This window comes from Castor canadensis, chromosome 11 (assembly GCF_047511655.1).
Source record: "Castor canadensis chromosome 11, mCasCan1.hap1v2, whole genome shotgun sequence".
Classification (NCBI taxonomy): Eukaryota; Metazoa; Chordata; class Mammalia; order Rodentia; family Castoridae; genus Castor; species Castor canadensis.
This window is the reverse complement of record NC_133396.1, coordinates 40,822,518-40,848,065: the sequence shown is the minus strand read 5'-3', so window position 1 is coordinate 40,848,065 and position 25,548 is coordinate 40,822,518. Positions and strand designations below refer to the sequence as shown.

The window sequence follows — 25,548 nt, the reverse complement described above, 5'->3', positions numbered from 1 at the left end:
CAGGAAGAATGGGTGTTCAATTCGTGTCTAAAAGCAGAAAGAAAAAAAAAAGCCAATGTGTCATGTGGAAGGCAGGTAGGCAGGAGGAATTCTCTCTACTTCTGGGAGGGTCAGCCTACTAATGTGAACGTTAATCTCACCCAAAAATGCACTCACAGTAGTACCCAGAATAATGCATGTCCACATGTCCTGTGATTCAGTCAAGTGACTGAATTAACCATCACACAGGGGAAGAGAGAATGATAAAGGAGGACACAACACCAAACTAATATGTGATGTGTAGATATCTCAGAAAACCCAGTTCTGATGTATGAGAACCGGCTGCCAAAGGCAAAAGATGCAGTAAGATTGAGGAAAGAGGTGGACAGATCCAGAATTGCACAAAGTGCAATTTATTAGGAACTCACAGGCAGGAGCAGGTTTTGAACAGTAGCAAGACAGGAGGAGCCCCACATCCCAAGGCAGGAGGAAGGGGTTTGCATACTAAGCTAAGACAACAGTGAGCCACAGCTGACTGGAATGTGCCTGGACTTTCTCAAAAACCGTTAATACATCCAGTGTCTGTGAGGAAATATTCCAGGCATCAGTGACTAACACAACACACTTGGCTGACATTCTTAATGATTTTGTTTCTCCTGTAAGTCTTGTGTTGCGTACCAGGGTCAACTGGGGGCAAAGTGGCAGTTAGAACCAAGATGGCTGTAATCATGTCAAGCTGGATCTCTACAGTAGGGTAAGTGTCTTTATATACCTTAGTCCTCCCAACAGCAGTATCATATAGCTATGGCCACACACTGTGACTACTGAAGAAAAGAAAAGGGAACAACTCATGGAGTAGAGGTCCATTCTGTTCTCAGTGCACCAAATTTGTAGTGGGTCAGCTGAGGGCCTTTACTTTGGAACCAGGGGTTCACCTGATAGATAGCCAAAGGAGGACTCATTTTTCCATGGTCCATGGGGACTCTAGCATATTTTTTGGGACCAGCCTCAGCACTCTCCTGACTGAGTCCCCTAGACTAAGTTTCTTCCGAATCAACTCGGTGATTTTCATTCATTTCTTTCTTTTTTCTTTTTCTTTTTTTAAACTCACACAGTATTTTTTTGGAATTTTGCTCTTAACACTGGGAAAACAGCCATTTGAGACACATGGGGAATCTGCTCATCTGATGGGAATGATAGAGAAAGAAGATACTGATATAGTACAATCGATGTGAGGTTATAAACTAACACTGGATCCTGGGCAAGAACATAGGGGACCCTTAGACTGGCCCATGGAGTTCAGGGAGGTAGTCAAGGAAGACTAGAAGCTAACCAGTGGGCTGAGACAGAAAGAGTGGGTTTGACGTATACTATACTGTAAGAGGTGCTAAAATTGCTTTTGCTGAAAAGCACTGACTCCTTTCTTGGGCACATGAGTTAACTAAAAACAGGAGAAGCTTAGCATCCTTATCTCCAATTTGTTTTTGTTTTTGTTCTAAGCCATTCTCTTTATAGTCACTTTGCAATCACCTTGGATTCCAGAAAGTACAGAACAAATAATATCTTTATGACAGGGTCTAAAACTTCCCATAAGGAACAGTGGAGACTTGTAGGACAGACCATCCCTCCAAATGATAACAATTACCTATAATGATGAAGCTGCACTCTGCAGCAGGAGCGATCATCTCATGGGAACCAGATTGCTCCCCTCAGGAGTTGACAGCAATAATATCTCCAAAACTACTCTGGAAACACTTAGACTGAAATAATGATCAACCAGAACACACCTGTGACTGGGACTGTTTATGCATACCTTTGTCCCCTGCCCCCAGTTCTTTTGTCTACTCAAACCTATAGCTCATGTTTGTATCCTGGAAGATGGCTAGGGATGAGCTGAGTGCTTACTCTGCCTCTTCCCAGAGCATGTCTCAAGCTGTGTAATAAATTTCTTTTCTCTGCCTTCTCCATGCCTCTTTATCTGGCATCTAGGGGCAGGAGGCTGGACCTGGCATTTGGAATCTCGGGATTTTGAGTGTTGGGTCCAAAACTCTGGTTTCAATACCATATAAGACAGGGATGGAAAATACTGTCACACACTTAGGAAACTATAAGAAATTTGTTGAAACAGAGGTTCTAGGCAGCACTTTGGAATGACCTGGGAGCATTAGCAAAATTACTGATGACTGGGCCCTAGCCCCAGAGATGTGGATGTCATTGTCCTAGGGTCGAGCCCAGGAGTCACTATTATTTATGAATTGCCACTGGGGTTGAGGACCAGGAAGGTAAGAGAGGCTACTTGAGCATATGAACTTGGAACGTGGAGAATCTCTACTAGGATAAGGATCTGAGCTCACTTTGGGGAACCAGGAAAGACATGTGTTGAACTTAGTAGAGAAATAAAGACCTGTGGAGCCCCCACTGGGGTCTTTCTGTCCTCATAACTGTTCCTTTTGAGCTGTTGTTGCTTTTTCCTCATTTAAAAGTGAAAGTCAACTGGGAAATAACAAAACATACAATAAAATAAAATAAGCTAAAAAATCGCTCAATAAAAAAGAAGTGATAAAACAGTGAAAGCAGGCCGATGCAGTAAAATCCAAAAAAACTCAACCAGACAGAATCACTACCAAGGGCCAGGCCATAAAAACAGTAGCTAAAATGTACTGGTGCAGGTGTGAACATCTTCATGCACTGAGGAGCCTGAGCTTCACCCTCACTCTGGAAAGGAGGGGGGATTATTATTCCCATTTTACAGAGGAGGAAAGTGAGGTGCAGGGCTCAAGTGAACAACAGGCAAGGCTGGGTAATGACTTCATTTCAATGATAAAGAAATGGAGGTTAATTTTTCAAGACTAAATAGCCTGTCAGGGGTAGATCAAGACATTGAACTAAGGTTTTCTAATTCAAGTTCTGAGCTTTTTTTTTTTTGAACTATTTTATTAGCGTGTATTAGATGTACAAAGGGGTTTCATTGTGACATTTCCATATATGCCTATAATATACCTTGCTTAGAGTCACCTCTTTCATCATTCTTCTTAATTCCCCTTCCCTCCTTCTTCTTCTTTTTTCTTTCTTTTCTTTTCTGTTATTGGGGCTTGAACTCAGAGCCTACTCCTCAAGCCACGCCCTCAGTCCCCACTTTTTGTGATGGGTTTTTTCGAGATAGGTTCTCCTGAATTATTTGCCCAGGGCTGGCTTTTAACAACCATCCTTCTGATCTCTGCATGGGCCACCAGCTCCGGGCTCCCTCCTCCCTTCTTAAAATAATTTCCACAGACTTCATTGTAAAATTCTGAGCTCTTTCCCATGAATAGAAGCTCAAATCTGAATGCAAATTGGAATTATCTTAAGAACTATTGAAGAAGACATGCAAATGACTAACAGGAATCTGGAAAATGCTCAATGTCACTAGCCATCAGGGAAATGTAATGTAAAATCACAATGGGAGATCACATAGATCAGGATGGCTATTATCAAAACCAAACCAAAATAAAATAAAAAACAGCCAGGTAAGTGGCTGTAATCCCAGCTACTTGGGAGGTAGGTAGGGTTGGATGCCAGCCTGGGCAAAAATTTAGTGAGACCCTACCTCAACCAATAATAGTTGGGTATGGTGGTGCGTGCCTGTGATCACAGCTTTGTAAGAGGCTTAGATAGGAGGATCTACTCTTAGACCAGCTCTGGGCAAAAAATGTGAGACCCTATCTGAAAAATAACCAAAGCAGAAAAGGGCAAGGATATGACTCAAGTGGTAGAGCACTTGCTTAGCAAGCACAAGGATCTGAGTTCAAACCCCAGTACCATCAAAAAAAAAAAAAAAGATAACAAATGTTGGCAAGGACACGGACAAATTGGCGTGAATGCAAAATGCGTATGGCTGCTTTGGGAAACAGTATGGAGAGTCCTCAAAAAATTAAAAATAGAATTATCACATGATTTAGCTATCCCACGTGTGGGTATTTATCCAAAGGAATTGAAATTATGATCTTCAAGATACATTAGCACTTTCAAATTCATTGCAGCATTATTCACAATGGCCAAGATATGGAAACAGCCTTACTGTCCATCTGCAAAAGAATGGGTAAAGAAAATGTGGCATAAATACACAGTGGAACACATGGAGGATGTTATGCTATGAGAAATAAACCAGTTGCAGAAAGACAAATGATTCCACATATATGAGATACCTAGAGTACTCAAATTCATTGAGTCCAAGAGTGGAAATGATAAGTACCAGAGGCCCCGAGAGGGGGAAACAGGGAGTTACCAATTAACAGGCATAAAGATTCAGTCAAGCAGGGTAAATAAGCTATAGAGATCTGCTCTGCAACATTGTACTTTTAGTCAATAATGATATATTGCACCCTTAAAATCTTCAGAGGGTAGACTTCCTGCTAAGTGTTCTCATAACATTTTAAAACACTTATCACTGAAACTTAACCACTGTATTTATTTTGAGCCATATATAGGGATGTGTGTGAGCGTATGTTTATGCATATATCTCACAATATTTTCCATTTTATTAGGATATGTTTGTTGTTCAGGGAGGATTCATTGTGACAGTTCTGAATAGCCTTAAGTTGTACATTGGTTAGATGACCCCATCATCTCCCCACCACAGCAAACCCCTCCCCACCCCACTTAAAACAGTTGCAAGAGGTTTCATCATTCTATTTCATGTAAGTATATGAAGCCCATCAACCATATTCCCTCACCTTCATCTCCTACATTCACCCTCCTTCCCATAAGTAATCCCTCCCCATTGTACCTATTTTATAGTCCTGTCACTTTTTTTTTTTTAATAAAAGAAAATAGAAGAAAAAGAAGCATTGATGCTGGTACCAGACCAAGGTCAATTCCAACATGGCTGGGCTGGGCTGGGTCAGGCAGACAGGATGAACATGGTTCAACTAAGTGTATTGGTGGTGCTACTCTGCTATTAGTAGTAGTTGCTACTTTTTATATCATTCCCATCTGTGAGTACTAAGCACTCTATAGATGCTTTATTGAGCTCTCCGAATACATTGTGAGGTAGGTATTGTTGTGCCCCATTGGAAATTGACGAAACAGAGAAATTGAGTCTAGTTTCTCTGGGTCATCCAGCTGGCAGTAACTAGTGCTTGTGTTCCTGTCCAAGTCAGCTTGACCCCAAAGCCTATGTTCTGGCTGCTATGTTGCATGGCCTCTAAGCAGGTGTTTCTGTGGGGCAAAGACATGGGTATCACAAGTTCTTTAATTTCACTTCTCTGCCCCTTAAGCTTTAGTGTTAACAGTAACAGGCTCTGGGCCTGTCTACACTGAACAGTCACCATCCAGATGGAGAAGGGGAGCAATTTGTGGCTCAGTTTTAAAGAAGAACTTTCTGCCAGTTAAAGGTATTCAACAGTGAGATGGGCTGCTTGGAGGCAATGGCACCTGCCATTATGCCTGGGCAACTACCTCAAGAATCTGTTGGGGTTGCTGAATCATCCCTCCAAGTACCCACCATGTGTGTGTGTGTGCGCGTGTGTGTGTACTTGCAGGAATGCAAGCAGAAGTGGCCAAGAAAGGTTGGGATTAAATCCCCTAACATGCCCCAAGACCCCCAAATCGAGGGGCTGAGTCAAAGTTCAGTGGGAAGAGCAGGTTCTAGAAGATGAGCTCACAAACCTGGAGAGTTCTAGAAGACTGGGGCCCCAGCAATATTGCAAGGGTATCCTGAGCTGAATCAGGGTTTTGAGTTGCAGTCGCTGCTGTCATTGTCACCACCATTTTAGCTCTGGTGGGGAAGACACCTGATCGGTGAGCCCCCTTTCCCTGCTTCTGGGAGCTGTTAACCAGAGGGGCATGGAAAAAGCAAGGTGGTGGTCAGGGATGGTGGGGGGAAGCCTGGGACAGTGACAGATCGGGTGGGGGGTGAGAGAAAGAGAGAGGAGAGGGGAAGAGAGGAGAGGAGAAGAGAAGAGAGAAGGGGAGGGAAGGGGAGGGGAGGAGAGGGGAGAGGAGAGGAGTGGAGAGGAGAGGAGAGGAGAGGAGAGGAGTGGAGAAGAGAGGAGAGGAGAGGAGAGGAGAGGAAGAACTCAATTGCTTTGCTGGCAGGTCTTTGGTCTTTGAGTCACCAGATTCCATGCCCTAAACCTCTGGACCTGCTTTGAAATGCTCAGGATGGACTTGCCTTCAAGTCACTTTACTATAAAACACTATAAAATCAAAAACACTCACTATGTAGTCGTGAACTTGGTTTCCCCATCTATAAATTGAGTGTATTAATCCTTTACCCTTTGAATTGTTAAGAGGATTAGCTAAGATTAAGTTAGAAAACATCCAAAGACGGCCTGGCTCAGTGTCTGACAGATTTGAAGAACTCAGCAAGGGTAATTGCCTTCCTTTCACTCGTTCCCCGCGCTTTGATGAGATGGGCTCACGCTCTTGTGGGCATGACTTCAGTATGCTTGAGTTTAGGAAGCATTCATTTACCAGCAACTCTATTTGGTTCTTAGGATATGAAGATAAGTAAGACCAGGCCACTGTTCTTTGAAAGTTTGCCTTGTGGTGGGAAGGCTGATGTATATTACAACACAGTGGGACAGAGGGAGGGTAGAAGGTTTAGGTGCCATGGGAGTGTTGGGGGCTGTGGCCTGCCCTCTGGGGAACTCCTCCCTAACATGACCCTTGAAGCATGAGTAAGACCTAAGTGTGTAGAGATGAGGAGAGTGCTAAAGTTCTCGACAACAGAGTCTTCCTGAGTGAACAATGTGGCATTACTGGAACTAAAAGTGTGAGTAGGGGACAGGACCTTATAGACCATGTTTTGGAGCACACTGGTGGGAGCTATTGAAGAGCATCACATAGCTAGGCTTTGTATTTAAGAGATTCATTCTGGTTCATAAATATAGGAGAGTTTGGAAGAGGGGTCAAGACTGGATGCAAGAAGACCATAAGAGAAGCCAGGATGGTGGTTTGAACTTAGGAAAGATGGCACTCTTGGAGGGAAAGTAGAGTCAGCAGAATCTTGGGATTGGTTGACTGGGGATGGGGAACAATGTAGTGATGGAGAAGGAGGAGTAAAGAATGGTATCCATATTTCTAATTTGGGTATGTGGGTGGCCCATAGTGTTTTAAACCAAGGAAGCAAAGACCTAAGGTACAGCAGATTTTGGTTGGAACATTAGTTCTGTTTTAGACAGAACTATGACTGTAGGATATCTAATGGAGGTGGCCAGGAGTCAGTTGCCCCTGAGGTCTCAAGGAAGATACAGTAAAAAGCTATGACCCTGCAGGTGGTGCTAACAGTAGGGAGCCTCCTGGAGGGAAAGAGAAGAAGGCTCCAGGTAGAAAGTCTAGAAAGCATTTCAACATTTAAGAGCTGGGCAGAAGTGAATTCCACAAAGGAGAGGGAGAAGAAATAGTCAGAGAGGGAGGAGGGAGCAGTAGGGGAACAAGAGGCAGGTGTTTTAACAGGGGAATGGTCAGCAAGTGACCATTCCACCAGACAGAGCAGAGAAATCTCAGGCAAGTGGTGGTAGTGGGGAAGCCAAATGGCACTGGGTTGAAAAACAAAGGGGAGATGAGAAAGTGGCAATTTCCCCCCCAGAAATTTGGATGGGAAGAGTGAGAAAGAGACAGGTCAGTACAGATAAGGCTAAGAACCAAAAGAAGGCACTTGGAAGTTGGAGCCTAAGCATGTCTACACATGCAGAACAAGGAGGAGCAGGTAGGGGAGAGATCCTGCAGATGCTAGGAGAGAAGGATTGACCGATGGAACAAGGCTTAGCAACAGGAAGGGGTAAAATCTAGAGCTCAGGAAAGATGGGCCAAGAGATTGGTAGATGTGTTACTGAACTCAGGTTTGGAAGCCTGTCACATGGACTGCTAATGCCTGAGAGACCAGTGTCAGGAAAGAGAAAGTAAGCTATATCCAGGTTGCTAGCAATCTGAAGGAGGTAGACTGACATCACCAGAACCACTTCCCAGTCTTTGGGAAAGCCAAAATATTCATATGAGGATTAGGTGAGGTGCTAATCAGTTTCCCAGGAGCCAGGTCAGTATTTTGACACTGACTAGAGGTGATCATTTCCTAGTGACAGTTTATTCTTTTTTGTTTGTTTGTTTTTTCCTTTGGCAGTCCTGGGGTTTGAATTCAGGCCCTGCACTTGCTAGACAAGTACTCTCCCACTTCAACCACTCCCTTAGCCCTTTTTTCTTTAGGTTATTTTTTCAAATGGAGTCTTGTGCTTTTGCCTGTGCCAGCCTCAGGCCATGATCCTTCTTCCTCCATTTACCAAGTATCTGGGATTACAGGCATGCACCACTATGCCCAGTGACAACCCATTCTCTTGAGGGCAAGACGCTCTAGAACACAGAATGAAGTCCATATCCTGGGAAGGAAAAAGGGATCAGGAATAAAGCAAGATGGAATCACTGATGGCAACAGCCTGTTACCCATGTACCTCATCCTTGCCCCTAACGGTCTGGTGATGAGGGTGCAGGAGACTCCACATGAGTTTTTTATTTTTTTTATTTTTTTAATTTTATTATTCATATGTGCACACAAGACTTGGGTCATTTCTCCCCCCTGCCCCCACCCCTCCCTTACCACCCACTATGCCCCCTCCCTCTCCCCCCCACCTCAATACCCAGCAGAAACTATTTTGCCCTTATCTCTAATTTTGTTGTAGAGAGAGTATAAGCAATAATAGGAAGGAACAAGGGTTTTTGCTGGTTGAGATAAGGATAGCTATACAGGGAGTTGACTCACATTGATTTCCTGTGCGTGGGTGTTACCTTCTAGGTTAATTCTTTTTGATCTCACCTTTTCTCTAGTTCTTGGTCTCCTTTTCCTATTGGCCTCAGTTGCTTTAAGGTATCTGCTTTAGTTTCTCTGCATAAGGGCAACAAATGCTAGCTAGTTTTTTAGGTGTCTTACCTATCCTCACCCCTTCCTTGTGTGCTCTCGCTTTATCATGTGCTCAAAGTCCAATCCCATTGTTTCCACATGAGTTTTTAAGTGGGATGGGGATAAAGCAGGAAGAGGAAGGAAATTCGACATGTGGTCACCTGTGGTCACCTTGCTTTTCTCAATGCAGCAGGAGGTGAGGTTATCTGGGGGTGAAGGGGGGGACATAGTGGAGGAGGTATTTAATGATAGTAATTGAGGGTTTTGAACTCCCTTTGAGGGAGAGGGGAGGGAGAAAGCTGGCTAAAGACAAGCATTAATACTGGTGCTAGTCATGGTTCACAACAGAAATAATTGTGGCTCTATTTTTAGTATGAAGAGCCAAGATCTTTCCAAGCTTTTTCTCATTTATCCTTTCAACACTCTTAGGCAGGTGCTATTAATTTCCTCCTCCTTTAGATGGAGAAAATGAGGCTCAAAGAATGTCCAAAGTCCAAGGGGTAGTAAGTAGCAGAGGTGGGCTTCAAACTCAAGCCTTGTTGCAAAGCCATAATCTTAACCACCTTGTCATCCTTAGTGACATTTGAGGGGAGTTAGAGAGCAGGGACATTCGTTTTTGATGTTGTTACAACTGTTCATGTTTTGCCTTTGAAGGTGGAGAGCAGGTGTGATGGGAAGAGGTTGTGAGAGACATGGGAAGATGCATCATGGGGAGAGAGAGAGAGAGAGAGGAGAAGGTTGCAGAGGTGGGGAAGTGGCAGGTGATGGCAAGATGCAGGATGACAAGGCCATGGAGTGGATGGCTGGGACACAGTGGAGGGTGAAGGTCAGAAGGCTTGAGGAGATGAAGGATGCCTGAGGATAAGGTCAGCAGGAACTAATGTCTCATTATATTGAGGACCAGCCCACAAAGCCAAGGATAAGAGGCAAGGAGGGCAAAGCAAACAAGATGGGTGAGCATCCAGGAAGAAGAGGTTTCTGCAAGGAAATGGTTTAGAAGGGGTGGTAGGGATAAACGAGACTTCCCAGATGGAAGTGTCTACCATGTGAGAGAGCTCCAGGATTCAGTTAAAGCCAGCAGATGGAGGGTCAGTGATGGAAGGGAGTCCTTTGGCAATTGGGCCTTAGGGATTGATTTATGCTAGTCACACTGCTCAGCCCATCCCTTCTGGAACATCTGCTCAGTGCCATACCCCACTGGACTTTGGATTCACATCAACTTTGCTCTCAGTTCAAATTTTGCCTCTTCCTGGTTGTCAAATATTGGGTCTCAGGACAAAATAATGCCAATACTACTATGTAGTATGGAGCTCAAACTGTTAGTTTTCTGTTTCTTTCCTGTCCTCTCAGCTGGTGGGCCAGAATGGAGTGCAGCAGAACTGGAGCAGAGAGGGCTGGGTCCCAGGGAACTTTCTCCAGGGTCTTGGGAGCATGACTGGTGCTTCCTTGGGGATGGAGCCTTGTCTTCTGCCTACCTTTCTCCACTTTCCCAGGGATGCACTCAGGCCCTGTCCCTTCTTCTTCCAAGGAGTAGCTCTGTGAGCAGACCGACCACCAGCTGTAAGTGAGAGTAGGGAGGACTCTGCTTCTGCCGCCTACATGAAAGCCAGGAGCCCACCACTCAGAAGCCAGCTGTGCCCACTTGGGATCCTGTTGCTGGCCTTCATTTCTCTGCTCAGCTGCCTGCTTGTCCCCAGTGAGGCCAAGGTCTACAGTCGCTGTGAGATGGCCAGAGTTCTCAAGGAGTTTGGTCTAGATGGCTACCGGGGCTATGGACTGGCTGACTGTAAGAATCGCACCCCCCTCTCTCTTTCTCTCTGGCCCCCAGCTCCCTCTTGCCTCCACTCCCTCCCCTTGTCCCTCATTCCTTCTCCTTTAAGGGTCTTGGGAGTTTTTGAGCTTAGCTATCATCTGTAAAGTCAGGAATAAATGAGATGACAGGTCAAGAACACTCAGTTTGAATTACACACATAGTAGGCAGGCAAGAGGCAGCCAGATTGGAAGTACTCCTTCATTTTTCTTGTGTTGGCAAGCTAAGAGTCAAAGGAACAGAAGAGTTTTTAGTACACTGCACTTCATCATGGCCATGAGGACCATACATTCCTGTTGAAAAATACAAGGCAAACTGAATAAATCAGTAATACCAAACTTTTCAAGCTGGTGGCACTTTTGGGAAGTCATCTGTCAAGTATAGTTGCATCTGGACTCATTTTTTCTCTACTTCCAGCCTCCTTTTTAATCCCACCTATGTCTTCCTAATCTTGCTTCAAGATTTAGCTCTTGTAAATTCATTCAACAAACGTGTTGGGCCCTCGTATATATACATACATGCTGAACAATGAGAAGGTGAGAAGACTGTTAGCCTAAAAGTCACAAGGCCTGAGGTCAGGTCCTGAACTCTGCTATGTAGTAGCTACATGTGACCTTGGGGAAGTCATTTTGCCCTCTGCAAAGTAGGTGGGAGGGCATCTGTCTTGGCCAGCTTGAAGTGGGTGAGGTTGGAGGAGGAAGTGTGTGGGACCTACACTGGGAGATCTCTGGTTTGTGGTGGCCCAGCCATCTGACTTCAGGCCTGTGTCTGCCCCACACAGGGATCTGCCTTGCTTACTTCTCCAGTGGCTTCAACACTGCTGCTGTGGACCATGAAGCTGATGGTAGCACTAACAATGGCATCTTCCAGATCAGCAGCCGGAAGTGGTGCAAAAACCTCGCCCAGAACGCCCCTAACTTATGCCGCATGTACTGCTCTGGTAGGCTGGGCTTGGGCCTTAGGTCGGCTGGGATCAGGCCCTACACAAACCTTCACTTCTTCCCAGTTTAATCTGTTATCCCCCTTTATCTCTGAGTGAGGATCCCCGAGGAGACAGATATATTGCAAGTGGTGAGGGTGGGTGCTCCATGAATTTGAATTGGGGTCCTATGGAGGAAGGATTAGTTCTGATAGAGGGGTCAGGGATAGAGAAATGTCTGTGCTTTCAGAGATGGCAGAGTGTGTGTGTGTGAGAGAGAGAGAGAGAGAGAAAGAGAGAGAGAGAGAGAGAGAGAGAAAGAGAGAGAAAGATTGACTCTAGTTCTGTCCCCTGTTTCTCTTCCTCCTACCCTAGACTTGTTGAACTCTAATCTCAAGGACACGGTTATCTGTGCCATGAAGATAGCCCAAGAGCCCCAGGGTCTGGGTTCCTGGTGAGTAAGTCGGGTTCTTTGACTAGACCTGAGACCCAGGTGGTGTGGTCAGGACTGGTGGACCATAGCAAAGAGCTAACCTTTTGTCCCAGGCACCACTCCATGGTTTCATGATCTAACTGTCACAACATGGGGATTGCCACCATCCAAGTATTCATAGGTGACACTGAGTTTCAAGCAGGATAAGGAAGTCAGTGGCAGTCACACAGTTGAACTTGGTTTCTCCAAGATTTGCCTATTGTCTTAAGGGTCCTTTAGAAAAGGGTGTAAGAATGTTTATTTTAATTTTTAAAACTGACATTGACATAGTAGAGGACATTAGTTATCAGAGATTGGAATCTCTGAGAACTTAGGACCCCAGGACCTGTGGTCTTACTTATCTTTTTCAATATGTCAGCTATGAGCTGGAACCAGGCAATGTCTCCAAAGAGTCTACAAACTATAGTAACCAACAATGAAAAGACCCATATTGACAGATAAGGAGGGTTGGGAGTGGGCACAGTTCTGTCATTTACTAGCCATGAGCCCCAAGTAAGTAATTTTACATCACAGTTTGAGTAATGAGGGAAAATAAGGAGTGTAATATCTGCCCAATTTACCTAGGGCTGCTGGGGATAAGCAGGGGGTGGCATTAATGTGTGATGAGTGTAATGTTATGTAAACTGCGAAAGACTGTACACATGTAAGGTGGCATCGCTGTCCGCAGAAGCATGAGGCTATTGGAAAAGAACATTGGCCTGGGTTCCACACTCCAGGACTCTAGGCCGTTGGCAATGAATTATGGGTGATCATAGCATATCAATCTGTGTAATTTTCAGTAGTAAAACAAGGAGGCTAAATATTGAATTATTTAGGGCCATTCTCTTTCTTTAAAAGAAAAACTTCCTCTAGGGGAGTGTTTGCCTGTTACCTCAGTTTATTTGTCCCTATTTTCCTCATTAGACCCAGTCCTTCCCTCCCTCTAGTTTAGAACTCACATCTCCTTCTAGTTCTCTGCGTGGTGCCTAGGGCTGTAGCTGATATGGTCTCTCCTCTTTCCTGTTGTCTGTCCTCAGGGAGGCCTGGAGACATCACTGCCAGGGCAAGGACATCCATGACTGGGTAGATGGCTGTGACTTCTAGGACTGTCTCTGGATGGGCCTAGCCATGTGCAGCAGGCTGGGAAATATGGTATGATTCCTGACCCAGGCTTGGAAAGACAAGCCAACTAATAAAGCATAGTTTAACATAAGTGTGGTCCTAGCTCTCAGTGTGTATGCAGGTGCCAAGTTGGGAGCCAAAGACTCTCATTATCTAGGGCTTCCCCCCACCCCCTTGGTGATACTCGGATTTGAACTCATGGCCTCATGCTTGCTAGGCCGGCACTCTACCACTTGAACCACTCCATCACCCCCTAAAGCCTCTCATTTTTCCCTCACCTCATTTGTCCACCTGGGCTGAGCATCAGGTGGACTCTAAAAAGCCTACCATGCAAGGCTTGCCTCCATTCCTGGTGACCTAGATGGTGGTAATGCCTTCCTTGCCCATATGTGGCAGAGTTTGGATATGGTGCAAATGTGTACACATGTATGTAAATGCAGAAATGATACCTGTTGAAACTGTTCCAGGAATCAGGTGAGGGGGGATGAAGGAGAGAGGTAGAGGGGGTGAATTCAGGTATGATATACTTGATATATTGTAAGAACCTTTGTAAATGCCGCAATTTACCCCCACCCAGCACAACAATAAAGGGGAGGGGGAAGGTTGCCAGATTTAGTGAAGCAAAAAAAATTTTTTTTAAATAAAAACTGAAACTCCCAGAGTAATATGAATGTTGATGCACAATAAACAAAGAGAACCATAAGTACGTCCCAAATATTGCATGGATGATACTTAAAGTTAAAAAAACCCCCACAAAACTCTTGTATGTCTGAAATTCAGATTTAACTGGAACATCCTATATTTTACTGGGCAACCCTTGCTCGGTTGTGTACCTCTTGTTCGGAAAGGTCCTTGGGACTTTTAGGGTCTGGTTGCAGACAGTGGCCACCAGGCTTTGTCCCTCCCTCTGGTGTCTGCTAACATTCTGCCGTCATGTGGTGCACAGTGACTACAGATGACCCCAGGGTCATGTGTCATCGCTAACCCTGCTCTCCAGTGCCCTCTCGAGGTGGGAGGTTCAAGTGCTGCTGTTAGTAACAGCAGGTCATTCCCTGGGTAGGCAAGTCCCCCACAGGCTGCTGACCACTGCAAGTGGCTAGAGATGGGGTGGGGGTTGCTAGTACAGTTTTCTGCCTTCCTCAGTACATGGGAAGCTCAGAGGAAGGCAACGTGGTTCCCCAGTGACCAGGAGCTCAGTATCACTTCACCTGGGACACCTGTGTCTAAAGGAGGAAGGCGAGCAGTGTCTTAGGATCACAGTGGATGTGGCGGCAAGAGCAGTAATTGACGTGATGGGGTGGTGCGTGTGAGAAGGCAGTGTCTTGAGTTCAAATGGTAGATTCTTCTGGAAAGACATGGCTGGTAACTCCCAGGAAGGATTACAAAGTCACTCATGACTCCCTTCCACACAACTGACCTACTGTATCTGAATACAACTGGGTTAGTAAACCCAGCGGGCTGGCTGAGCATCCATAATTGGTGAGGCAGGCCAGGTTCCCCATACTGCTGGTCAAGGGGATGATAAAACATGGGAGCTGTCATACAAATGAGAGTGACAAAAGATCTTGCTACAAGAGGGGGCATGGATGACTAATGGATCCTCAAATCATAGGTCAAGAGAGACGGCTGTTTAATATTAAACATTGTGTGCCACACGTTATCTAAATTATGCCTTAGAACAATAACTATAATGTGGGTGCCATTATTCTCCCCACTCTATGGATAAGGAAACAGATTCAGAGAAGGTAAACTTGTACCAGAGCCAATATGACTCCAGGTGTGCTCTTAGTCTCTATACTTTGTTAAGGAGTTGTGGTTATGGCTGGAGTTCCAGGACCATCCTTCTTTGAAAGATTTATAGTCTCTGCTTTAATGACACTTCAGACTTCCATGCCTGCATTGCTTGATTGTTCCACTGGGCCCCATTCAGCTCATCTGGGAAAGGCACCTAAGAATAGGTGAACTGAGGCTCTTGGAACCAAAGGGAAAGTTGTTAAAAAGATGTGGAAACTCTAGGTTGCCATGATGGCCTTGGGACCCGGAAAGACATGGCTTTCAAGGCAGGGCAAAGGACCCTGGAAGCATGGCTGGGGTTTGACCAGGAGCAGGTAGAGATGGAGGAGTGCCCTGATCAGAGTGCCTAAGAGAAGTGCTCAGGTTGAATAGGGTAACCAGGCTATGTCCTGGTGTCTCTCTGCTTCCACATCTCTCTCTTCCTCCAGATTTACTGGTCACTAAGCCCTGCTTACTTTACCTTCTTAATAACTCTGGAAACTGTTCCTTCTTCTACCCATACACAGCTGCTTTAAATCAATTGCAATGGCTCTCTAAGAGTGTCCCTGCCTCTAACCCTGCTCCTTGCCATCCCCCCTCTTCCCTCAGAAAGCTCTGTTATGATTTTTTTTTTTGCCTTGCATCCTGACCCAGTGGCTTTTATCACCTTCAGGTTGAAGTTCAAGTTCTTTGGCTTGAGGTCTGTTGTCACTGATTTATTCCTCATGCTGGTGTGCGTCCTGGCTGTTAGTTCCCTGAGAGTCACGTGCTGCTTTGTACTTTTCTGTCACCCACCATTCTTCCTCTCACTCATTAGACTACAGTTCATAAACTCTGTCCTTAGGATTCGACAAACTGTTTCTACTACAGGCCCTTTGAGCCTTCCTAGAATGACATTTTCTCAGAGCTTTCCTTTGTCTTCTGTCAGGTCTTATCTCAATTTTACCTCCTTAGAGTGACTCTCTGACCACCATAGCTGAAGGTGTCTCAGCCCTTCCTGTCACTATCCTACCACCACAGCATGGACTGCTGTGTGAAACTATTTCATGCACATCTAAAGTTATATATATATATCTCAACTCAGTCTCCTTATACTTTGATTGTAAGCACCACGAGGGAAAGAAATTTGTTCCCTCTGTTCCTAGCACCTAGAAGGGCAGGCACATAGAACTCAAAAAATGAATGGACCTGTTGAAGGCACAATTTATGTGTGAGTGAATGAATGGTAAGGCACTCAGCTAATGTTTATAGAATCAGTGAATGAATGGGTCCTGATACCTTTTACTAGGCAATAGTTCATTTAATGATATTACTAAGAACTACCTATGTATCAGGCCTACACATCCCTCCAGGTGGGCATGCTGTCCCTGCTGACCCCTCTTGGGAGATACTGCCTCTTGGGAACCACTCTTGCTGTTCTTCACCTAAGTCCTACCCACCTCCCCCTTGGCCATATCTAGGAGCAGAGGGAGCTCAACACAGTTTGGGCAGAGCTGAAGCAATGAGATTTTCTCCCTGATTTTAGCAGCCTGACCTTGGGGAAAGTCATATCATCTCTTGGAGTTCAGCATTCCAAGAATGGATGGGTCAGACTAGCTAATGAAGTCCACCTTGCAATATTGTAGCAAGTGTATGATGTAGAACAGTGAAGTGCTTAGCGCAGTACCTGGCACAGAGTGGGAGCTCAAGAAATGTTCCTGTCTGCTTTGCCTGAGCTTGGGGGAAGCCGGGGAGGCAAGCTAAGCTCCAGCCCATCTGGGGAGGGCTGGGTGGATATAAGTGCTGCCTGCCCCACTGGTGACAAGGCTCCATTGGGAGGCCTGTATCATGTCGTCCTTACTCTTTGCTGAGAAGTGTGAAAGAAGAGGAGAGTATGGGAAGGAAAGGGAGAAGATGGGATGGTTTAGATAAAGTGGCAGAGGTTTATATGGAGAGTGGATAGAATTAAGTGAATTTTGTCAAGTCAAGCAAGTCTCCCCATCTGGGATTAACAGATGTGAAGATATGAAGCTGCCTTTTAACACTAAGAGTGAGGAAAATGCTCTGGAGATGACTGGCTTGCTGTGGTGCTGTTCTTCTCTACTTGGCAGGTACAGGCAAGGGGGGCAGGGGCTTCTGGCAGCTGAGGGAGACTGTACCAATGCTTTTCTTGGGTTGAGGTCCCAGTTCTCTGCCTGTTGCCTACCTCTGCCCAACCAGATTGAGCTCTTTGAAGACAAGATCATGTCTTCTCAAAATATTACCCCCCAGTGTCTGGTATAGGTGCTGGGCAAATAGTGGGAACACTCAAGGCAGAGATCTCAGCCTTCTTCCTAGTGTATCTTGATGCCTCCTGCAAGGCTGGTTGAACTGGATATGAGTTGGTGCTCACCAATCACTTTTTTTTTTATTATTCATATGTGCATACAAGGCTTGGGTAATTTCTCCCCCCTACCCCCAGCCCCTCCCTTACCACCAATCACTTTGAAGTAGGCCTATTTTAAGTTGAATACAATTCCTTTTGAAAAGAAGCCATGCAAGTTTGAATTACATTTAAGACAAATGGCCCCCAAGTAGCAGTAAGTTAGCCAAGTGAGTGTGGTGTGCAGAATAGCTTCAAGAAGGCAAGACATCTAAATGTTCCTTCCCAGAGCATCACTCATAGCCATTATCAGGGTGTAGCTTTTTCTTAAATAGAAAACCACTGAAGCCCTGATCAGAAGTGAATGTGATTCACCAGCAGGGCATGGGTGAGGTTTAATGCAACTAGAGAATGTGTTACACACATCTCCCAGATGCAGTGAACGCAGTGGTCACATCCTTTGAGGACCAGACTATTGGAATGCTATGGTTGATTTCTATGTATGTAGGGCTTCTCATTCCTCAAAATTTCCACATGCACAAAATAATTTTATCAAATCACATTTCCAAGTTTTCCTGTTCATATTCATTATCCACTCGCTCATTGACTTTGCCATCTGTGAGAACACACTCGCTCACCAGCTGCAGCAGGTGCTAGAGGTTTAAAAAATTGAGAAAAAACTTGATCAAATTCTATCCTTTTCTTTCCGTAAATTGAAAGATGACAGTCATTAGATCATTTAGGAAAAGAGATGTTGGTTGCTCTTTGTGGGATTGCTCAGCACTTTCTAGACCAGGGATGCTTGGGCTAGCAACAGTGGAACCAGAGAGTATCACAGATGAGCTCTGGGGGTCCAGAACCCTCCTAAAATTGTATCTGAAATTTTATGTGTATCTATATTACCACCTGCATTGTTTTGGTGAGAGGGGAGTTCATAATTTTTACCTTACTTTTAAAAAAAGCCAGTGATCCAAATAAGATTAAGAACCAATGTTTTAAAGGATGAAAAAAGAAGCAAAGAAAATCTAGAAAGTGTTTTCTGCATCTAAGGTCATTTAATCCTTATAATAACCCTGAAAACGAAGCATCATGATATCTTTTTGTAGATGGGAAAACTGAGGATCTGAACAATAAATTAAACATTTGCTAACATGCCTGATACATATGTACCCATTCTCAGATTGGTCTCATGGCCTGTTAAATTTGGAAAGCACAAATCAAAAGGATTAGCTGTCTCTTTTCCACCCCTCTCCTTTGATAGAGGAGAAAGCTAACTGTCCAAAGTCACTTGGTCAGTTTATGGCAGGGACAGATTAGCAACTCAGTCCTTTGATTCTCTGTCCATAGTTTTTGCCAACCTATATTGCTTTGGTCTTGAAAAGCAAGTGAGCATTTAGAAAAAAAATCAAATGTTAACATTGACAGTAAGAGATTCTCTTCCACCTGTTTTCTGGCCTGTTTATTTCATGTCCCATGAAATATTCAACTTGTTAGCCTTAGGAATCCATAAGCACATGCACAAGAGATTCCATCTGCTGAGAGGCAAGATTCCCAAATGAGGGGAGAGAAAGCCATCAGTTCAATAAGTCAAACCTTGGCTTGAGAAATGTCCTCACAGACTCTGGAGGTGGAGGAAGGAGCTTGAAGACTATTAGCCATGACCCCCTGTCAGCTCGGTGACCAGGTCCTTCAACTTTTGGCATTTCACTTCTTTGCTTAGATTCTCCTGGACTTATGTAGGTCCCCTGAACTGTGCCTTCTCCAGCCCTGTGGGTCTGGCATGTGCCTCTCTTTCACACCTCTTCAACTGGGATCTGTACTCAGCTTTCATAGTCATCTGTCTACCTGGCAGTATTCCCTGCTCAGATTATAAATTCCTGAGGGAAATTGCATAGCACATAACAGATAGTCCAGTGGGATGAATGATGGATCTGTGTCCTTCATACATTCACCCCTCCTTCATCCCCCTGCTCCCGCCCCACCTCTGCCAGGAAGCTTGTTCTGTGCAGCATAGGGTTGACCCTGGCTGTGTGTGGATCAGGGCTGACTGCACTCTCTTTGCAGAAGCAAATTCCTTGCCTTCTCTGAGTCCCCTTCCTTCTTTATAACCTGTGAGCTCATTTATTGAGACCTCACGGAGGCCCTCATCCCGCACAGCACGATGGAATTGAAACCTCTGAGCTTGTGGAGGAAGTGGTAATCAAGTTTGTCCTTGGACCTCTGAGCTCAGGTGGGCTGAGGTGAGAGTCCCTGAGGGAGCACATTACCTGCCTAACTCACTTTTGTGGGTGGGGTCACTTCCCACCTCCTCCAGGCCAGCTGGATAGGGGCATCTCTTCAGAGGGGACTCTGTGGGGACTCTGATCACCCCTGTGGCAGTGCTTGCGGCTTCACAAGCTTCTCGCTAGGAATGTTCATGGTTAAAAATAGCTTCAAGCTGGAAAGAGGAAAATAAAATAACTCAGGCCTCTCTGCCAAGAACAACAAAGCAACAGCCCATGAGTGGCCAGTGCAGTCCCTGGCAAGGATAGTCACAGGGGGGCTCCTGCCTTTCGCTCCCCCAACTGAAGTCCCCTCACAAACTCTGTCTCTAAAGCCACATGTCATTAATTCATGAGGTCACTGAAAATCCAGTCTAGTGGTTTGGACTTGTGATTGCTCCCAACTCCCAGGCTTCATGTCAATGTTTGGGTCACCCCTGAAAATGTGACACACCCCTAAGTTTCCTCTGTCCATCTGACCTATCCATAGCTTCACTAAGGAAATGGTTACATGTTTGAAATGACAGTAATGAAAAACACTCCACCACTCACTGGAATTTGGATTGTCTTTTTAAGCTACCAATTAATAATCAGTAGGTGGATATTGATTTGTTCTTTTGAATTTCATATGTATGTGTATATATACATATATAAATATAAATTTGTATTTATATTGGGGTGGGATGGGGAGGGTGCATAGGTGTTTGAGCCCTGAAGTAATTCAATGTGTTCAAATAGACTTTGCTCCATCACAAATTGAACTCCTTTTTTTTTTCCTTGAAAGGAAGCCAGAAAGCCAATGAAGCAGTTCAAATTGTGACTTAAGTTATAGATTTTTAAAAATTTATGAAGCTGTTAAGCTGGAACAAGGCAGAAGCATCAAATAGACTCCCGACTATCCGAGCAGACATTTCATTTGGTTCCTGTCTCTGGTAGCAGTCTGAGGCCACCCTTCAGACTCTGTCCTCCATCTGACAGTCTAGGAACCAGTAGGACATCTTCTATCCAGGTGTAGTGACGGGTGAGTTTGTCTCAGCTGGGGGACTTGTATGCCGGGGACTTGTATGCCTTGGCAAAGTCTGGAAGAATAATCACTTTCAGCCTTTATATTAGGTGAGTCCTCTTGGTAGGTCTACAAGTGGAATTGTAAGCCTGGGAGCTTGGGGACATAGCTTGGGCATAGTCCCTAACTCAGTGGGTGACCCTAGGCCAGTATCTCTCCTCCATTGTTGGGTCTGCTCGTTTGGAAAATGAGGTCCAAAGGGCTTGTGATAGGCAGAACAATGGCCCCAAAATGACCATGCCCTAATTCCTGGATCCTGCACATATATGACCTTAGGTGGTAAAAGAGACTTTGAAGATATGATTAAGTTAATAACCTTGTGATGGGGGATTATCCCAGATTATCTGGAGAGCCCAGTGTAATCACAAGGGCCCTTTCAAAGGAAGAGGGAGGCAGAGAAGGGTGTGGAATCCTGAACCTGTAGTCAGTGCTATCCATGCATTTGTGCATGTGGGTGAAGGCATAAGCCATCAGACATGTCTTTACTGCTGAGGGGAGACCTTGGGTTGGAGTGGTGGGGGTCAGTAGTGGTAAGTAAAAGGTTACGCTAAAGGAACTGTTGCTATGGAATTATGTCATAAGAACAAGGAGGATTCTGTCCAAACAAGAAGCTCTTGTTTGCTGCTAGAGGCTGTGTTCTCCAAAGGTACTTCTAACCTCTTGTCCCACTGGGATACTCTCTGAGGAGTCAGAGGGAGCAATGAGTTGCAAATGTGACCTCTGGAGGTTGACAAGGCAGGTCAATTTGATGGAGATGGGGAGGTAAGGTAGAGAGAGGGTCAGACAGTGGTGTGGGAGAGAGGCCACACTGGGAGCATGAGTCCAGCCTGAATTTACAGACATGGTTGGGAGGTGTCAAGGCAGCACATAGAGCCCAGGGGCCTAGAAGTCATCCATTGTGGTTTTCAGGTGTGGGCAGCCTTCTCAGCATTCCCCTTTTCATGCTACACGGTTGGACCAGTTTCCTGAAGAACAAAGGCTGTGAACTATCAGTGGGTCATGAAGTCATGGATAAGGTTGTGATCAATCATTGAAACAGAGTTTAGAACAGGGTAAGATAGTGTACGCATTTTGTAACAGTCAGTATTGTTGCACAAATCTTTCTAAACACATCACCTCAGCTTTTGAGTTGGCAGGTCTGACCCTTTACTTACCCTTGGGGAGGGAGATCTGGATGTGGAGAAAAGGCAGAAATGACACAGCCATTTCCACAAGACCAGCTTTTAATATGACTGTGATTCGAAGCACGAATAAATAAACTTTAAAGAAAATGGAAAAACCAAACCAAACCTCAGAACATTGAAACTAAAAACCATAAAACAAAGCAAAACAAAACAAATCTCCAACAAACAGAAAAGCCCCCCAAATAAAAAATGAATCAGACCGTACAGCTGTGTCACAGGAAGAGAAGAACAACGTGGCTCCATGGATGAATACTGAGGTCACCCAGGTCACTGTGCCACCTCCACAGGCGCTGGGGTGGGAGGGAGGTTGGCACTGGTCACCTTTGGTGCTGGAGCCCCATGGGCCAGTTTGGGGAATGGGTTTGTGGGCAGGTTAAGAACCTTCACAAACAACACAGGGATCGAACATCATAGAGTTCTGCGGTTTCCCTCTTGACTGGGCAGTTTTGATCCAGCATGGCCTTGCGTTGACTTTGGGGCTGGAATCTGGTCCCACTGCACAGGTGGCAGAGTAGACGCTGGAAACCGCATGGAGGAATGTCATGTACAAGACAGATGTGGAGGTGGTGCCGTAAGAAGTCTGAGCATGCAGGTGCTTTATACATCTGGCAGTGAGATGTGATGGCAGGTTGGATCTTGGACAGTTCCAGAGTTTGACTCATCTCTCCTATGAGGGACACACGGCAGGACCCAGGGACGTTTCATGTCAGACATGGCCAGAGCGAGGTTTGGCAGACGTTTGCAATGTGTGCAGAGGGGGCTCTTGCTTCTTTCTGTCATCAGGGGCCGTCCCACCTGAGCTTGTTGTCCACTGTCCTGGGTCTGGGGCCTTAAGGTCTGTTTGGAGGTGCTATGTAGCCCAAGGGGTGTCAGCAGGCAATCTCCTCCAGGGTGCCCAAGGCTGTCTGCAGGGGCACATTCACAGTGTGGCTGATGGTTTCAGAGTGGTTTGGCATCGTGTCACAAGTGCTCTGCAGAGACAGGGAAGGTGCACGTTTTATCATTCACTCAGTTTAAAAAAATTCATTGTGAGGCCAAGCAGGAAGGGCAGAAGCCCCTAAAGGTCAGGACCTGAGCTGATTAGAGCTTTAGGATGAAGCTGGCCTCATGAACTGTTGCTGTGGTTCCCTGAGCAGGGTGGGGTTGAGATTGTTCTGATTATTCATATAGTTTCCTTGCTGCAGTGGGCAGGAGGTTGGGGGAGGGAGAAGCAGGGACACTAGGCGGCTGAGCCAGGAGTTTGGGACAGATCTGGGGGAGGAGGAACAGGATGGTGGGAGTGGAGAGCGCTCCACTTTTGGAGCGCTTATAGGCAAGGAGTCATCATGTTAATTCACAGGCGTGATCCCACTTAATTCTCATGACCACCCTCTGAGGTCCTATGATCCTAGGCAGATACTCAGGGAGGTTAAATAATTGGCCCCTAGGCACACAGCTAGGTAGCAGAGGACCTAGGATCCAGCCAGCTAAGACCTGGGCCCTTTCCTTCCACACTGTCCTCCCCTTCAGCTACCATTTGTTCAACAGAGGTTGCAGGAGTAGAGAGGATCAAAAAGACCTGGGAGACAGGTGTAGAGGCAGTGTCTGGAAAGAATTGCAGACCTGTGCAGGAGAAGGGGCTGGGATCCATTTGGAATTGGTTGACTTTAGGGGTCAGGGGCCACTCAGTGGGTGTGGCTCTCCCAGGGATGGAGGTGCTGGCCTGGGGGCCCACTGCTGGCTGGGGAAGCTAGTTATAGTTGTACCAGCTAGTCAAGACCTAAGTCTAGGATTGGACTGAGTTTGGAAAGGAGAATGATGGCTTCCCTTAAGAGGCACTATCTCTGGCTGTAGGGAAGAGGCAGTTAGAAGTGCTTTAGTCCAGCTCTTACACTCAAAAGCTGTGACTCTGACCTCCAGGCCTCAATGATCTCAATACAAAAAGGAGGTAAAGATAAACTTTTCTCTAAGATGACTGTAGGGCTGTAGTGACATGGTCTACATGGGCACACAAAAAAGTGCCCCACCTGTACCAGGCAAACAGTTGTTTGAATGGGTACCATCACTACTACCAACTTCACAGGGCCTCATACTCCTTCCTTGTTCCTCGTTCCTTCAAATGGGATGCTTGCATTTTGCCATCCCTGGGGAACACAGAAGTAGATTTACGTGCAATCACTCTTATAGGCTGAGATGAGAGGATTGGTCCTGTGGCCTGGGAGAAACTGAACGGGGCCAGATAGGACATATTCTTGGAAGCTTTTCCTGGTATCAGTCACATCTATGTCTTGCCCATTGGCCTTTGAGATGAGGCTCAACTGGAGTGTTCTTGGATTTGGGGACTGAAAGGTGTCACAAGTCATAGGAAGGTGCACAGTGAGCTATGTACCTCCTGCCCAGCCCTAGTGTCTGGTTTGCCTGTACAAGCCAATCTACACGCTACTCTTACCATGTTCTCATCATGGCTTCCTTCATCCTCCTCTTTGCCAAGCAGGTCTAATAGCTTCTCTTTGATCAGCTGCAAGAAAATCAGAAGGGGGATGGTCAGGCTGGCAGGGTGGTGTAGAGAGACTCCCACACTCCAAGAGGGCCTCCACTGGGAGGGCTGTGGCTGGAAAAACCACATCTAGAGCCCTGCCAGGTAGACAGGTCCAGGAGCCCAGCTGTCTCAACCTGACAGTTTGGCCTACAGAGGATTGTGTTGTGTGAGAGAGATTAGAAGAGGGCCTGGGAGGGCCCTGCCTTGCAGTGTAGATGGCTTTCTCTTGTGATGGAGAGTGTAAATAAGCCAAAGGTGCTGATATACCTGGCTACCTATGGATCCCCTTTCTGAAGCTGGGCCTGTGGGGGACACTTTCTAAGCTTGAGACTTTCATAGTTCACTAGATGAGAGCACACCTGAGTTCATAGCATTTTATTATTAGCAATGAAAAAGCAGTTCTTAAATATGTTACCTGGTGTGATTCAATCACTTTAACTCTGTACAGCTTTCCATAAGAATCAATAAATCAGGCTATAGGGACCTTATTTAGGATGGGGTCATCATGCCAAGAGGCATGAGAGTCTCCAGAAGACCTTGGTCACAGGAGCTCCACAGTCCTCCATAAAGAACAGTCTTCCTTGGGAGGTACAATGCAGTCCTGCTGTTTGCTTACCTAGAACCAGGAGGTCCTGGGGGTCTTTGCAGGTCTGGGCGGCCTGTTTGAGGGAGGCACACTGGGGGTGACATGAATTGCCCAACTCAACCAGGGAGACAGGGATCTCCTAGAGAACACTGGGGAGGGACGGAGCTGGGATACGTTTCCCAGTGCAGGTTGCCCCCTAATTCAGCACTGCTTTTCAGGGGGCTGGTCGATCCCTGGGTTCCTTGCACAGATGAACTCTGGGCAGAGTGGTCCAGGGTTGTGGCATGCTCCTTCCTGGCTGGGACTCCAGGGATTCTGATGCTAAGGATTCTGATGCTTGTCATTTAAGGAGCTTTTAGAAGCATGGCTCCAGCTGCCTCTTGAGGGAGACATCTCTTCAGACTGTGAGCAGCAGAGGCTGCTGGTGTGCATTGCTGTCACCTCACTGGGGATTGATGAGGATTGCTGGGAAATGCACCTTCCCTAAGACTGGGCAGACCAAGGAAGACAAGTACTCAGGGGCTGGGCCACCTGGAGGGCAGATTGTACATGGTGTGTGCGTGTATGCATATGTATGAGTGTGTATTTGTGATGTGTGTAGGTGCGAGTGTGTGAAGCGTATGTGTGTGAGAGTGTGTTGTGTATATG

At 45.9% G+C, this 25,548-nt stretch overlaps 2 protein-coding genes across 3 annotated transcripts in view; one reads left to right on the top strand and one right to left on the bottom strand.

Annotated features, from left to right (window-relative positions):
- Nucleotides 1-10,417: 10,417 nt before the first annotated feature.
- Nucleotides 10,418-13,278, top strand: Spaca3 (sperm acrosome associated 3). Its single transcript, XM_020187696.2, has 4 exons — nucleotides 10,418-10,637; nucleotides 11,443-11,601; nucleotides 11,956-12,034; nucleotides 13,090-13,278. The coding sequence occupies exons 1-4, from the start codon at nucleotides 10,451-10,453 to the stop codon at nucleotides 13,154-13,156; spliced, it is 492 nt and encodes a 163-aa protein (XP_020043285.1). The 5' UTR covers nucleotides 10,418-10,450; the 3' UTR covers nucleotides 13,157-13,278.
- An 8,499-nt stretch (nucleotides 13,279-21,777) lies between these two features.
- The window catches only part of Asic2 (acid sensing ion channel subunit 2), a 1,110,269-nt gene continuing 1,106,498 nt past the window's right edge, over nucleotides 21,778-25,548 (bottom strand). Inside the window, exons 9-10 of one of the 2 annotated variants that reach the window (XM_020187695.2) lie at nucleotides 24,225-24,293; nucleotides 21,778-22,767 (exon numbers count right to left, since the gene is read on the bottom strand). In XM_020187695.2, the coding sequence (XP_020043284.1) occupies nucleotides 22,666-22,767; nucleotides 24,225-24,293 (171 nt within the window). In that variant the 3' untranslated portion in view covers nucleotides 21,778-22,665. The remainder of the gene's footprint in view (nucleotides 22,768-24,224; nucleotides 24,294-25,548) is intronic. The other variant, XM_074046357.1, reaches the window with a different exon arrangement.